Source organism: Larimichthys crocea, chromosome VIII, assembly GCF_000972845.2.
Source record: "Larimichthys crocea isolate SSNF chromosome VIII, L_crocea_2.0, whole genome shotgun sequence".
Taxonomy (NCBI): Eukaryota; Metazoa; Chordata; class Actinopteri; family Sciaenidae; genus Larimichthys; species Larimichthys crocea.
In genome coordinates this window covers 31,386,172-31,401,396 of record NC_040018.1, presented here as the reverse complement: position 1 = coordinate 31,401,396, position 15,225 = coordinate 31,386,172, and the positions used below count along the sequence as shown (strand labels likewise).

The window sequence follows — 15,225 nt, the reverse complement described above, 5'->3', positions numbered from 1 at the left end:
CTGTCAATGGGGAAGTTAAGTAGAAGAAGTTTTTCCTCTTTTTTGTAGATGACACTGATTTAATTGTTTTCCAGAGTTATAAGATTACAAATTATTTTAGCTGTCGTCTGGGAGAGTAACACTTTGATGATCAAACATGTTCAGGGATAAAAGTATGGGGATCGTCTCATGGAATGTATGTACAGCAAAAGCTCAGAGAGGACAGGAATGAAGCGGGATTTTGGGCAATCCCTCTTCCGAGAGCCAATCGCTGGATGCTCAGCTTCTCTTAAATGGATCCAGGAGACAGCAGTGAATGAATCCACTGTGCTTTTGTTTTTAGGCGCGCACACTGCAGGCACAGTCCTCTCCCGTGGATGAAACTTTGGGCTAATTGTGGTAATCGGCTCAGTGAGCTGGCAGCGAGCAGCTGTCCTTGCGCATTTGCATCCCTGAGAACGTATCAGGCTCTGTGGAAACCAGGCACAGGGGGGGGTCCCTCTGAGGCGAACCTCCAGAGGCGGACCCCTCCATGTTCTATTATTTTAGATTTCACTTTTAACCCACAAGGGACGGGGAGCCTTTGAAGAAAAACAACTGCTCAGAACGAGAAACATAGCAGTCTTATGAAGTGATAGGCAGTGCTGGAAAAAGTACTCAGAGTACTCCTTCGCTTAAGTTTTAAAGTACTGCATTCAAAACTCAGGTAAACACAGTAACTAATGTTTCAGCTGTACTCGAGTATTTGTTCTGATTTACTGTCTTGTGCGGGGGACCTTGGTCAGGTTGGTAGGTGTTTTCCTCGCCTCTGTGTCCAAGCGCTTACTCATGGTGGAATTGGTGGGTCTTTATGGTCTAGACCGCTCGTATAAGAGTAAGACTCCCAGTTTAACGAGCTCTAACGGAGGGTTCTACAGCTGCCTGCGTCAATAATCTGAGAATCCATGTCCAAATCATCCAGTCGACAGGTTCAGTCTTTTCTTGTTGACTAACGTTTTTTTGTCCGCGGTGGGTCGACCACTGTCCTAGTTTTTCAAAGAGCCAAGGAGTTCCAAGAAACCCTTTTGCATCATCAAGTGATGTAAGACCTTTTTACACACTCTCCAGGGGGAACACACATTGAAAAAAAAAAAATCTGAAGTGAGCTGCTGAAAGAAGTCCGGTCTGATCCTGGTTGTGTGCAGTTTGTATCTCAGCCTCCACGCCGCTTCACATTCAGCTCGTTAACGAAGTCCGAGGTGTTGACGACCTAACCCGTCTGACCCGCCCGCCCCGCTGGAAAACCAAAAACAGAAACCACGTTAGCACGTTACTCCCTCAGGAGAGGAATTCATCCTGCAGGAACGTGGATACATCTAAAGGAAGAGTCCTGCCATGAACACAACGCAGGCAATGATAGATTTTCATTTCTGTGTTTGCAATAGACCTCGTTGTTGTTGTTTGCGTCTCTCTTCTGCATGACAACAATTCCGCCCATCATTAACAGAGCAGCAGACGACCCTTCAGGCCAGCAGCCGTTTGTCAGCCTGCAGCACATCAGCTCAGCTCCAATCAGTACTGCCTCATAGTGCCGAGTCCTCACATCACAGCCATGACGAACAAGTTCCTTCTGCACCTTTTTGCTGTAATTGATTATATTTTAGTCCTCCAAACTGAACCAGGCCTGACTTCCTGTTCCATTTACTCAAAATTCCGTCTCAAGATCATTCTTAAAGGTTCCTCGGCCTCAGACGAAGAGGACTCTGGATTTTTTAGCTCAAGACCACGACCTAAATGTCACTTCATTGCATGATGTATTTTCAAATCTTCTGGAATAAACCACAAAGAGTTAATCTGCAAACAACCCACAAAGTACACACAAGTTTCTGGTTCGTTAACATTTTCAAGGTTGCCGCTTAACGAGGTTTTCCATGAATATTGGCGCCTGAGTGGACCAATAGACGTCTGGTCTTGGTCTCGACTACAACACGCTGCAGCCTGAGATCCTCAGGTTAGGGGTGGGGTCATTCTGGGGGCTGCTCCAGAGGCGAGGGTGAAGATTAGCTCCTAAGTCCTTTCCTAACCCTTTACTTGACCTCAGTGGAAAGTCACAAGAATCAAGGACAGATGTGAAGGAAGGGTGATGAAGGAGTTAACGAGAAAGAACGACTGCTGGCACTCTAGACTACGTCATGAAGCGACGGTTGAATGGTGTTTGACGTGATCTGTGTAAAACTAAGTCCAGAAGATGGACGACAAACGCTCAGAGATCTTTCCTATATCCTCCCTGTGCTCCTGACCGTGTTGTCTCATGGAGGAAATATAAACGTGGACAACCGGTGGAAAAGAGGACAAGTCAAGATTCAGACGAATAATCAGTGAACTGAATGGTTTTTCAGCATGGTTATTAGAGGAAGGAAACGAGGAACTAAACTGGACCACACCCCGAGTTTAAAATCTAAAGGTGGAACCCTCGACTCGAGAAGACGAAGCTCACAGAATCAAACTGTCTTAAAACTTGTTTTTATTTTATAGACTTCTTATTTATTTATGCATCAATCTTCATCTTTATATTTGTTAAGCATCTTATTTTTATCCAGCTTTGTGTTATCAGTATATCTGATGCTCATACTTTAAAAGTTTAAATGACAGTAAAAACGTTCGAACGTGTTCTGTTTGTGTTGAAGAAACGTCCTTCGTCTCCTAATGACGCGGCGCGGTAAACAAACGTTTCATCAAAAGGACTCAAACTTTCGACTGTAAACAAACAGAAACTTTAATAAAATGATTTTTATCAAGATTCACAAGAGAAACCAGAACGTGTCAAAGTGTCCACGATGATGAGTCAGCAGATCGAACGTACCACTTTGTCTGTTTGGGTTGGCTTTCTTCACCGGGACATGGACGTCTTCAGTGGTCGCACTCATGTTGTTGGAGAGCCAGGCGACGGGCACGGAGCTCGCTGGAGACTAAGTTCAAAGATTCAGAAGACAAGTCAAAGACTGAGAGGACAAGTCAAAGACTGAGAAGACAAGTCAAAGACTGAGAAGACAAGTCCAAGATTCAGAAGACAATTCAAGAATGAGAAGACAAGTCACAGATTTCAAGAAGACAAGTCAAAGACTGAGAAGAGCAAGTCAAAGATTCAGAAGAACAGTCCAAAGATTCAAATCAATAATCAGTGAAGACATCCTGATAATTTCAGTATGGTGTAGTGTAGAGGAAGGAAACAAAGGATGAACGAGTTTGACGTTGTGTTTAAGACATTTAAAAACATGTTGAGGTTTTGTTTTTCTCCTGCAGGAGACCATGAACCTGAGCATACAAACTCATGGAAGGGAAACGAGAGAGGAAGGAGACGAGGAAGGAAGGAACAAGGAGAGAAGGAAACAAGGAGAAAGGAGACAAGGAGAGAAAGGAGACCAAGGAGAGAAAGGAAACAGGAGAGAAAGGAACAAGGAGAGAAAGGAGACAGGAGAGAAAGGAACAAGGAGAGAAAGGAGACAGGAGAGAAAGGAGACAAGAGAGAAAGGAGCAAGGAGAGAAGGAGACAAGAGAGAAAGAGACAAGGAGAGAAAAGAGACAAGGAGAGGGAAGGAAACAAGGAGAGGACACTCACTTGCCGCCTGGTTGATCCGGACAGTCTTTCTGAAAATGTTCCACGGAACCACAAACACGACAACAACCTCCTGCAAGACAAGAAAACCATCAGAAAAACCATCAGCTAACATCAGCTAACCAATAATGTGTGGGTGTGTGTGCGTGCGTGTGTGTACGGCGGGCGTGTGTGTGGTGTGTGTGTGTGTGTGTGGGTGTGTGTGTGTGTGTGTGTGCGTGTGCATGTGTGGGTGTGTGGCGTGTGTACATTGTGCGTACAGTCCTTTGGATTGGCGGGACAGGAGCGGGACAGGTTGTCCGGTCTGACCGCAGATGAAAAAAGCATTTGGCAAAGCTGAAATCACCTGAGGAGACACGTTATTCTAACGTATCAGAGCGTTCAGCGTTTGTCTGGTCCAGATGTGACCCCGCCCGTGTTCTCACCCAGAGCCGGGTCCACTTTGGCCGGCACCTCTTGATCCTCGTGCTCGTGGAGCCGCAGCAGTAACAGATGCCTCGACCATCTGCCCTCGGACGTCCGCCTCCCGGACATCGGGCCGCCGTGACCGGCTATATATATATATATTAATGTTAAAATAGGACAATGCATTTGAATCAGATGGAAAAGGATCAGATTTTAAACAGGAGGGTTTCGGTGCAGACTGGAGTTGATGTTCCTTATGACGGGGGGTAAAGAGGTCCAGAGCTATGGAGCAGAGCGGTGAAAGCTCTGCTCTCCGTGGTGGTGAGACGGGTGGAGTGGACAGTCAGGTGGATAGAGGAGGGTGTGTGTGGTGCTGCAGGCAGATGTTGGTTTGCAGAGGGAGGGATGGACAGGCATGAGACATGCAGGACCTCTCTCAGCAGACAGTATGGACGGAGTCCAACGCGAGCAGGTCAACATCCGGACTACAGAGCTGTTCTTTGGTTGTGATGTGATGGCAAGCCATCAGGAAGAACAGTGGAGATGTTTGAGTCTGGGCTGAGGCGGTCCATCAGCACCATGCTGTGCCTTCAAATAAACACCATCCGTAAGCTGCAGGTGTGACTCTCCCCTGGTTGCATAAGGTGTTTAGCCGTGAAGCAGGTGTTAAAGGGATGTTGTTAAAGGTGAGGCTGCCGCTCAAACATGTGTCGGCGCTGCCTTTTGGATGTTGGCATGCCGCTGTGGTCGGTCATTAGGATCAGCTAACTGAGCTTCACCCTGCCCGGCCTGTACTTACACCTAATGACTGGTTGTGTATCAGCATTACAGTGCTTACTGAGCCGTGATGACACGGTGTGCACAAAGCTCCACTCATCATTTTCACTTCGGCCGCCACACGACCGAGCGGCACTAAAGAAAACTGATGTTTAACAATTATATAAGCCTGGTTCCAACAGGAGGTCTGCGCATATTTCAGGGGAGTGAACAGAGTGTCACGGAGACTAAGTCCAGGTTTTAGTCAGTCTCAGAGACTACGTCCAGGTTTTAGTCAGTCTCAGAGACTACGTCCAGGTTTTAGACAGTCTGTAGGATGTCACGGAGACTGCGTCCAGGTTTTAGTCAGTCTCAGAGACTACGTCCAGGTTTAAGACAGTCTGCGGGGACGTCACTATGATTGGATAATTGCTGTCCATGTCTGTCCAAAGTGAAGTTGTCCTGTGTTTCATAATGCAGTGTGTGCTGTCAGCAGCTCTCTGACGGCTAACAACAGACAGGCTTTGTGTTTCTCCTGTGGGGGATCTTCTCGGTTCCTCCTGTCCTCATGTGGTCTCTGATGCTTCACAGATCCGTCCTCTCTATGAATCAACAGCTCATGTGGACACATTCACAGCAGGTCGAAGTAGCTGCTGTAAAAACCAGAAACACATTCAGGAGGTTTCTCTCTGTGATGATGGAAGAACAGCTGTGTTATGGAGTTATGACAGATCTCCACCAGGTCTGACACACCTCCACCTGCCAGGACTGAAGTGTGTGAGCAGCCTGTGGTGTGATGTGAAGCTGTGAGCTCGTTAAAACACTTTTTATTTTACATTTGGTCCAAAGCATCCTGTCCTGAGCGTCAACATGTGTCTGTGTGCAGCTGGGAGGCCCGTCAGGAGGGCGCTCTGTTCTGACAGCGTTCTGACAGCGTTCTCACAGCGTTCTCACAGCGTTCTCACAACGTTCTCACAGCGTTCTGACTGTGTTCTGACAGCGTTCTCACAGCGTTCTCACAGCGTTCTCACAGCGTTCTGACAGCGTTCTCACAGCGTTCTGACAACGTTCTCACAGCGTTCTGACAACGTTCTGACAACGTTCTGACAGCGTTCTGACAGCGTTCTGACAGCGTTCTGACAGTGTTCTCACAGCGTTCTCACAGCGTTCTCACAGCGTTCTAGGAGTGTTTCTGAAACGTGTCAGGAGGGTTTCAGAAGTGTTCCAGGAACATTTCAGACGCGTTCCAGGAGCGTTCCAGGAGCGTTCCAGGAGCGTTTCAGACGCGTTCCAGGAGCGTTCCAGGAGCGTTTCAGAAGTGTTCCAGGAGCGTTCCAGGAGCGTTTCGGAAGTGTTCCAGGAGCGTTCCAGGAGCGTTTCGGAAGTGTTCCAGGAGCGTTTCAGAAGCGTTCCAGAAGCGTTCTAGGAGCATTTCAGAAGCGTTCCAGAAGCGTTCCAGGAGCGTTAGGGAGCATGCTGAGTCAGGTACAGTCGGATTTTTCTGATGTTACCGAGGCGACGTGATCATGGTCATGACTCGTTCGTTTCTGGCTCACCTGGGAGGTGCGACAGGAAGTCAGCCTTGATGTTGACGTTGAGTTCATAGGAAGTGAAGGTTTCCACTCAGCAGCACCTCTGACCTCTGACCTGTGACCTGGCTGTCTCTTGTTGTCTGCAGGCATGGACACGGCGGTCCGTGAAGTCCACATCTCGTCTGAGCCTGACTCCTCCTACTTCCTGCGGGTGGACTGGAGGGGGCGGGGCTTAGCTTCAGGCTTCCAGTTGCTGCTGACTGATGGTCGGGATGCTTGGAGAGGAGACGGTAAAAATGTTTTCCAGTGTGACCTCACAACATGAAACACGTCCGAGCTGACAGATTTATGATCAGCTGATGGACAGCCTCACCTGTTTGACCACACACACACACACACACACACACCTTTCTCATGTCACCTGCAAACATTTTAGAGCAAGTCACCGACCTCTTCAGCTGCTCTGACAGCTTCAGATTTATGAGCTCAGGTCGGACAATTAAACTCTCCATCTCATCATCAGGTGTTCCAGGAGTGTTTCCTGTAACGCTGTGGGTGGAGCTTCACCTCTGGCCCTGTTTCATTCATGCACGTCTTATTTTGACTTTGCAGTGAGTGCTGCAGCCGTGTGCGCTGAGGCGGAGGAGCTGGAGATGCAGACGGAGAGGTACGTCCAGGACCTCCAGCAGGCGCTGACCGACACAGAAAGCTCCGTCACCTACAGCTTCAGCCTGACGCCGTCTCCGCCCGACCACAGCTCCACCGTCACGCTGGCGTACGAGAAGGTTCAGAAGGACATCTCTGTGAGTGAACCTCCACCTGTTAGTCTTCATAGTATCTCAGCGTGACACACAGATGGAGCGGATGTGTTTATTTAAAGTTAATGTAGAGGTCGATTAAAGGTCGTTTGGACGTTATCAGTAATGTTTGACTTTAAAACGTCTTCAGACCTGCTGAAGGTTCACGTGACGTCAGCTCAGGAAGATGTGGACGTGATGGATGGAGTGTGAAGTGCTAAAGCAGTAAACACGAGCAGAGATAACCACACACTGTAATCTGTGACCTGTCAGTGACCGCGACGTCCCCGCAGACTGTCTAAAACCTGGACGTAGTCTCCGTGACGTCCCCGCAGACTGTCTAAAACCTGGACGTAGTCTCCGTGACGTCCCCGCAGACTGTCTAAAACCTGGACGTAGTCTCCGTGACGTCCCCGCAGACTGTCTAAAACCTGGACGTAGTCTCCGTGACGTCCCCGCAGACTGTCTAAAACCTGGACGTAGTCTCCGTGACGTCCCCGCAGACTGTCTAAAACCTGGACGTAGTCTCCGTGACGTCCCCGCAGACTGTCTAAAACCTGGACGTAGTCTCCGTGACGTCCCCGCAGACTGTCTAAAACCTGGACGTAGTCTCCGTGACGTCCCCGCAGACTGTCTAAAACCTGGACGTAGTCTCCGTGACGTCCCCGCAGACTGTCTAAAACCTGGACGTAGTCTCCGTGACGTCCCCGCAGACTGTCTAAAACCTGGACGTAGTCTCCGTGACGTCCCCGCAGACTGTCTAAAACCTGGACGTAGTCTCCGTGACGTCCCCACAGACTGTCTAAAACCTGGACGTAGTCTCCGTGACGTCCCCGCAGACTGTCTAAAACCTGGATGTAGTCTCTGTGACGTCCCCACAGACTGTCTAAAACTTGGACGTAGTCTCTGAGACATCCCCGCAGACTGTCTAAAACCTGGATGTAGTCTCCATGACGTCCATGCAGACTGTCTAAAACCTGGTTTCAGTGCAGACCTGACAGACTTCCTCCTCTGGCTGCATGATGGTGTAATAATCTCTGTTCAGGGTTATTTCACGATGAGGACACAAAACTTGTGGTTTCCATGGTAATTATGACAGAATGGAAATCCGAGTCAGCGATGGGGAAACGAACGGAGTGGATTTACAGAAGTGTGCTGACCTGTGTCGTCACATCGGAGGTTTCTCTTGCTCAACGTTTAAAAAACATAACAGTAATTCATCTGTCATAAAGTTATGAGTCATAATGAAAGGCTGCAGCCGAACGCCTGGACATCGCCCTCTAATCCACACACACACACACACACACACGTACAGGTGTTACCTGAGGTAGTTAGCATACCAAACGTGTGTGTGTGTGTGTGTGTGTGTGTGTTACAGAAACACACGACCTTTAAAGACTTTAAAGAATACAACTTCATCACCCAGCAGAGCGGGAAACCGCCTGTACACAATATGTTTAACGCATGACCGGCGCTGGACGTCTCTGAGATCTGCTCGGCACAGATTGATGATGAGCAGCAGACGATCAAAACGTCAGAAAATGATTAACAGACCAATAAATCTGAATAAAAATGAAACTTTAAATGAAACCACTTCAAAAACACGAAAACCTGCTTTCGGTTTTCATTTCTACCGAAAGTGTTTCTGCTCAACGACAAACAAACATCATCTGCTGTCGTCACGGTAACACACGTGACTGTTACACGTCCGAACAGGAAACTAAAGATGAGTCAAAACAAGAGTTCAGAAAATGAAAATGACTTTGACAGTGATAATAAGACATGAAACAGAGCTCACTCTGTTCAACTCCTTTTTGTATTTGCCATGTTTACATTCAAGGTGACAGATTCCGTTTCCATGGAGATACACGGGGTCTGACTAACACCTGGAAAACAAACCTGTATGTAATGGAACTCTGTTCACTGCTCCAGCAAGTAGCCCGAGCCTCAGGAACGACGTCTCGTTCCAGAAAACTGAACAAACACTAAACTGTTGTTAGCTCAGTGTTGAAGCGATGAAGATATTTTTCCATGGACAGATTTGGCTCGTAACTCCATGAACTTCACATTTATTTTGAAGCTAACAGTGACTCAGCGACTCGGCCGATGTATTTCTGTCCACAGACGTTTATTTGTAGAAAATGACGTCGGTGTTTTCAGACCTGGAATAATGCAAAGAAAACACGCTCATGTTCAAACAGCACAAAGCAGAAGGCTACGCGTCCATCACAAGTTTGATACCAATAATAATGAGAAATTAAAATGTGCTGAGCATACCTGTGTTAGATCACCTGTGAATCTGCTCAGGTTCACTTTGTTAGCGTCTCCTTTTGCACAGTTGCTCATCAGATATTAATTTACTAACTCATAGATGAATTTGGATCTATCGTCTGTTTCAAAGGTAGTTTTCACTCTGAATATAAAAACATTTCTACGGCGTCCAGGTGAATTCCTCTGACGCAGTAACTTGGTTCTGTAGTAATCTCTCTCTTAGCTTTCTTTAGAGACCAACATACATACAGGCCTTGTAGTTGTGGAGATATGCTCCTTTTATTTTGGGTCGATTCTGACAGGAAAAATAGGCCTTAAACTTTTTATGGTCAGCAGAAACAATCCAGCTGCTCCTATTGGAGGAGGACAGAGACAACCGCAGCGCTGGGTTCATGTGATCGCCTCATCAGGACTTCATTAAGTAGATTGAGACAGTTTTTATTAACATGCCGTCACATTAACGCCTCGAACACTGACCAGCTCTGCACGAGCGCCGGCGTTCACCCAGTCTGGCCGTTAAATTTTAGAGGAGGTGGAGTTGCTCTCGGAGGTCTCTCCCCAAATAAAAGTGTCCTGCAGTTAATTAATGTGGATCGGTGAGTCAGAAACAGCTTTTCAAACAGTAGCGTCTCTATGACGACATCCCACATCAACAGAGTTTGAGCCAACGTGGTGCAGCCAACCCACACCGCCGCCTCAGACCAGTCAACAACACCGAGCCCTGATCCTTCATGTGAGCAGTCAGCTGACGGCTGTGAGGTTCCTAAGAGGTGCTGAAGTAAGAGCTGGCAAATATTAGACGCGTGTAAATAACCTGAGAGGAAACGCAGAGGGTGGGAATACATGAGAGTGATGATGATGAGGAGGAGGAGGAGGAGGAGGAGGAGGCGCTTCTTCACCTCACTCTGATCTCAGCATGAATTCAGGGCTCGACAGTAACAGCTGCCAAGTGGAAACCAAGAAACTGGGAACCAAATCTTCATCGTTGGGTCTCCCTGAGCTCACAGCACGGTCTCCACACGCATCTCCGCCTGTCTCTCTGATCTGTCAACTTGGATGAAAGACCACCATCTCCAGCTTAATCTGTCAAAAACCGAACTCCTGGTCATCCCTGCCCATGAGTCAATCTGCCATGACTTCAACCTGAAAATTGGTACTGTCACTATTACCCCTAACCATGCTGCTAAAAACCTGGGCGTCGTACTAGATGATCGTCTTTCTCTCTCTGAGCACATTTCCTCCGTAGCGAGGTCATGTCGCTATGCATTGTACAATATTAGAAAAATCAGACCGTACCTGACCCAATATGCCGCTCAGCTCCTGATACAGGCTACAGTCAGGTCCCGCCTCGATTACTGCAACTCGCTCTTGGCTGGCCTACCTGCTCGTGCGATCAAACCTTTGCAAATGGTCCAGAACGCCGCAGCGCGACTGGTTTTCAATCAACCTAAAAGGTCACATGTCACCCCACTCTTCAGCGACCTGCACTGGCTGCCTGTAGCTGCCAGAATTAAACACAAAGCTCTGACGCTAGCCTACAAAACCACCTCAGGATCTGCCCCTGCCTATCTCAGCGTCTTACTAAAGGCTCACGTCCCGACCAGGGCGCTACGCTCCGCTCATACAAACCGTCTAGTTGTACCCTCGCCTCTCGCAAAGCGAGGTCACTCTAAACTCTTCTCTGTGGTCGTCCCCAAATGGTGGAATGACCAACGGCTACTAGAACAGCAACATCCCTTTCTACCTTTAAAAAACTTGTACAAACCTTTCTGTTTCCAGAATGCTTCCCTGCCTAACAACACTAACAAACTAACAACTACTCTGTGTCCTTTACACCTTTCTCAGCTTATGTCCTCCTCTGTAAGTCGCTTTGGATAAAAGCGTCTGCTAAATGCAAATGTAATGTAATGTAATGTAACAGCCTGACTAACAAACTGTGCTAACATTAACTAACAGCAGCTACAGTTGGCAGCAGTTTACTTCACTGCATCAACAGGATTTAGCCTCTGTTTTATGTCTATAAGTGTTGTAGCTGTTTTATCTCTCTTCTTATCCAGTTTGCGAACACACACACACACCTGCAGACACACAGCTGCAGACACACAGCTGTGTCTCCGCCCGTTAAAGGTCGGTTATTTGAGGAGCTGGTGGTCTCCGAGGTCGCTGCTGATAGTCGCCGCTCTGCCTCTTATCTGTGTGTAAACACGGCAGCTTGTTTCCCAGGCGTCAGCGGTCCTCGTGTGTCCGTGACCGGGTCGGAAACAAAGAAACACTTCAAACACAATCAGCATTTTTCACATTCACAAGGAATCTAAGAAACCAACAGAAAAACAGCACGACACGAGCTCGTGCAGAAAGTCGAGTGTTAAAGCTTACTTAGGAGTTGGTGGAAACAAAACCAGAGCTAAAAAAAACACAACAAATGAATAAATAAGAAGAAGTTGAGCCAGATTCAACTTTTGGAGAAACGCAACCTGACGTCACGCCGTGGCGACCAATCAGATGCTCAGACAGATCAAACCTCCACAGTCGCCCTGAGGTGAACAACAAGCTGCCGGTCTCTGACGGTTCTCTATCTTCTCCTTCCAGTTCAGGTTGGGTTCTGTTTCGCTGAAGGCCGTCCTGGAGCCGGCGGAGGCAGTGAGAGAGCTGCTGATCCACGGCCTGCAGAGGGGAAACACACTGCAGCAACACAACCAGAGACTAGAGGAGGAGAACCAAAGACTGAGACGAGAGCAGCAACGCATCACTGCAGAGTAAACGCAACACAACACAAACACACAACACAAACACACAACACACGCCTGGCAGGGATGATTTCCACGTCGGAAACATGAAGCAGTTTCATAAATCGTCTCTGAGAGTTAAAGAGAGAGTTTACAGAGTTATTTATACGTCGAGGACTTTCCTAAAACATGTTTATGACATTAAAACAAGATTTAAAACTGAAATGAAACGAGCCTGTTTATAAAATAACATGATTTATGGCTAAAGATTAAAAGCAGCTCTGCAGACGAAATTCATTGATTACATTACTTCTGATCAAAAACGAGCGAGTCAGCAACTTTGCTGACAGCCAATCACATGGCCACATTTACTCTTGTCCGGCGGCTTCTTGCTCGCTCACTCTCTCCTTTTCTCTTCTTAGCTTCCTCCGTCAGCGTCCTCTTCACTCTCTGCTCCTCTGCCATCATGTCCATAGAAGCTGCTGAGCCTGGTTACCTCCTCTTCTTCTTCCCATAACGCCTGTTGGGTACAAACACTCAGTGGTCACTCACTGAGCTCAGAGCGCGGGTATCCGTCAAGCTCACCGCCAAGCTGACGGACTGAGCTAACAGCAGCTACAGCTGTCAGCAGTTTACTTCACTGTCCATCATAAACTCTGTAAATCACAGAGAGTTGAGGCGGAGCTTTGTCTTTACCTAAAAAAGAAATCAAATAACTTGTTTTAAAGTTGCATATTGGACCGTGAGTGGCTCCTCTTCGCTCACTTCTCCTCTGCCATTATGTCCACAGAGGCTGCTGAGCTCAATTACATTACTCACTCACCCCTGGCTCCGGTTCTGGCACAACACTAGCTCCGCTTGGCCTGAAACGGCCTGTGGTACAAACACTAACACTGCTCTGAGCTCACAATCTGGGCAGCCTGGCTAACAGACTGAGCTAACATGAGCTAACAGCAGCTACAGCTGTCAGCAGTTTACTTCACTGTCCATCATAAACTCTGTAAATCACAGAGAGTTGAGGCGGAGCAGCCGGAGGACATCAGAGGGAAAACCAGAAAACATTTCCTCCATAAAATATGATCCAGTTTCACCAGAATCAGTGAAATAGTTGCTGCTGTGTGACTTAGTGCCGTAAAGCGTTACGTACTTCTCCCGACCCGGAGCCCAAAGTTACATAGTGTGAGAACAGACGTACGAATGACAGAGACACCGTTCAGCTGATCACAGGTCAGTGTGGGTCACCTGATCACCTGATCAGCAGACGTTAGTTTGTTAAAGTTACATCATGTTGCTTTGACAGGTTTGTATTTCTACTTTTACGTATACGTGACGGCTTTGTGAAGCAGCATGCTCAGTTTCCCTGAAATCTGTCACCGTTCCTCTGAGTTATAACTCGTGTAACACTGTGTGGAGGGACGAGAGGCCCGTCTGCAGCTGTACGTCACTTCGAGCAATGAACTGATGTCATGTCGGGTTCACAGTGATCCACACAGGTCAACACACACACCGTCGACGACACACTGCACCTTTAGAGACAAGACCTGCAGGATGAATGCTAACGTAGTGCTGTGTGTTTTTCTGTGCGTTCTAGGCTGAAGCGCTACGCGCGGGGTAAGGAAGCCCTGGAGGAGGAGCTGTACTCTCGGTTTGTTCTGGTCCTGAACGAGAAGAAAGCCAAGATCCGCAGTCTGCAGGAAACTGTCACACAGCTGCAGGAAACCAGGTAAACTTCAGACTCAGCCCGTGGATCTGAAACAAGAAGTCCTAAACGTGACTCAGACGCCAGGCGTGACTTGATTTTGAAATCGGGATGCATCACTCGCATCACGAGGAACTCAAACATCCACATTAGATTTGAAAATAAGGAAGCGGATGTCAGCAAATCGGAGGCCGACATGGTGCAACAACTTTCTGTCGTAAAGCTCGTGAGTGAGAACAAACAGACGTCAGAAGGCGAGAACATGTTTGTCATGACGCCGTCAACACGGGTCGGGTCTCACAGAGCTGAAGCGATCAGCTGCTCGAGATCCGACTCGAGACGTAACCGCTCACTACGCCTGTTCACGTTTTACATGTTTCTTTTCTGTAAAATAGTGACGGCTGTGATTCCTCGTGTCAACCTCATTAATCAACCGCTCCTCATCCATACTCCCAACTCTGTGATCAACTTTCAGCCGCTGCTCTCAGCTCGTACAGTTTCACACAAGCTTCATCCTCCAGCAAAGAACGAACAACATTTAAATGATGAACATGTTAAGATGAAAACGTCTCTTTTGTCTGTCTTGTTGATGTCTCTGGTCTCGGTTTCAGGAGTCCTGATGGACAGAAAAAGGAGCGTTCAGCAAAATCAGACCAAACAGTAACTCAGGAGGACGACGACGAATACGGAGGGAGCACTGACGAGGAGCCAGAAGAAGTGCAGCCGACGCCAGCCTCCACGTTATCAACCCGAGGTGAGATCAGATGTGACCTCCTGTTAATCCACACTGACCTGTGATCAGGTGAACGGTGTCTCTGTCATTCGTACGTCTGTTCTCACACTATGTAACTTTGGGCTCCGGGTCGGGAGAAGTACGTAACGCTTTACGGCACTAAGTCACACAGCAGCAACTATTTCACTGATTCTGGTGAAACTGGATCATATTTTATGGAGGAAATGTTTTCTGGTTTTCCCTCTGATGTCCTCCGGCTGCTCCGCCTCAACTCTCTGTGATTTACAGAGTTTATGATGGACAGTGAAGTAAACTGCTGACAGCTGTAGCTGCTGTTAGCTCAGTTCGTCAGCTTGGCGGTGAGCTCAGAGCGACGGGGACCCGTCGCTCTGAGCTCACCGCCAAGCTGACGGACTGAGTGTTTGTACCAACAGGCGTTATGGACGACCAGGAAGAAGAAGAGGAGGTAACCAGGCTCAGCAGCTTCTATGGACATGATGGCAGAGGAGAAGAGAGTGAAGAGGACGCTGACGGAGGAAGCTAAGAAGAGAAAAGGAGAGAGTGAGCGAGCAAGAAGCCGCCGGACAAGAGTAAATGTGGGACTGACTTTTAGTGGTTGGTGAGAGCTTGGTGAAATAAAAGGCTGAAAGACAGACGCCGAGCTGGGCTGACTGCTGCTGGACTAGGCAGTGATATCAGCTGCTGCTGGGGACCTGGATGATGATTGGCTGT

At 48.0% G+C, this 15,225-nt stretch overlaps 1 protein-coding gene across 1 annotated transcript in view; it reads left to right on the top strand.

Moving 5' to 3' along the window:
* Positions 1–15,225, top strand: part of xrcc4 (X-ray repair complementing defective repair in Chinese hamster cells 4) — a 49,225-nt gene that overhangs the window by 16,972 nt on the left and 17,028 nt on the right. Inside the window, exons 2-6 of the mRNA XM_027281737.1 lie at positions 6,414–6,557; positions 6,880–7,070; positions 11,925–12,091; positions 13,653–13,784; positions 14,372–14,514. Of these exons, the coding sequence (XP_027137538.1) occupies positions 6,416–6,557; positions 6,880–7,070; positions 11,925–12,091; positions 13,653–13,784; positions 14,372–14,514 (775 nt within the window). The 5' untranslated portion in view covers positions 6,414–6,415. The remainder of the gene's footprint in view (positions 1–6,413; positions 6,558–6,879; positions 7,071–11,924; positions 12,092–13,652; positions 13,785–14,371; positions 14,515–15,225) is intronic.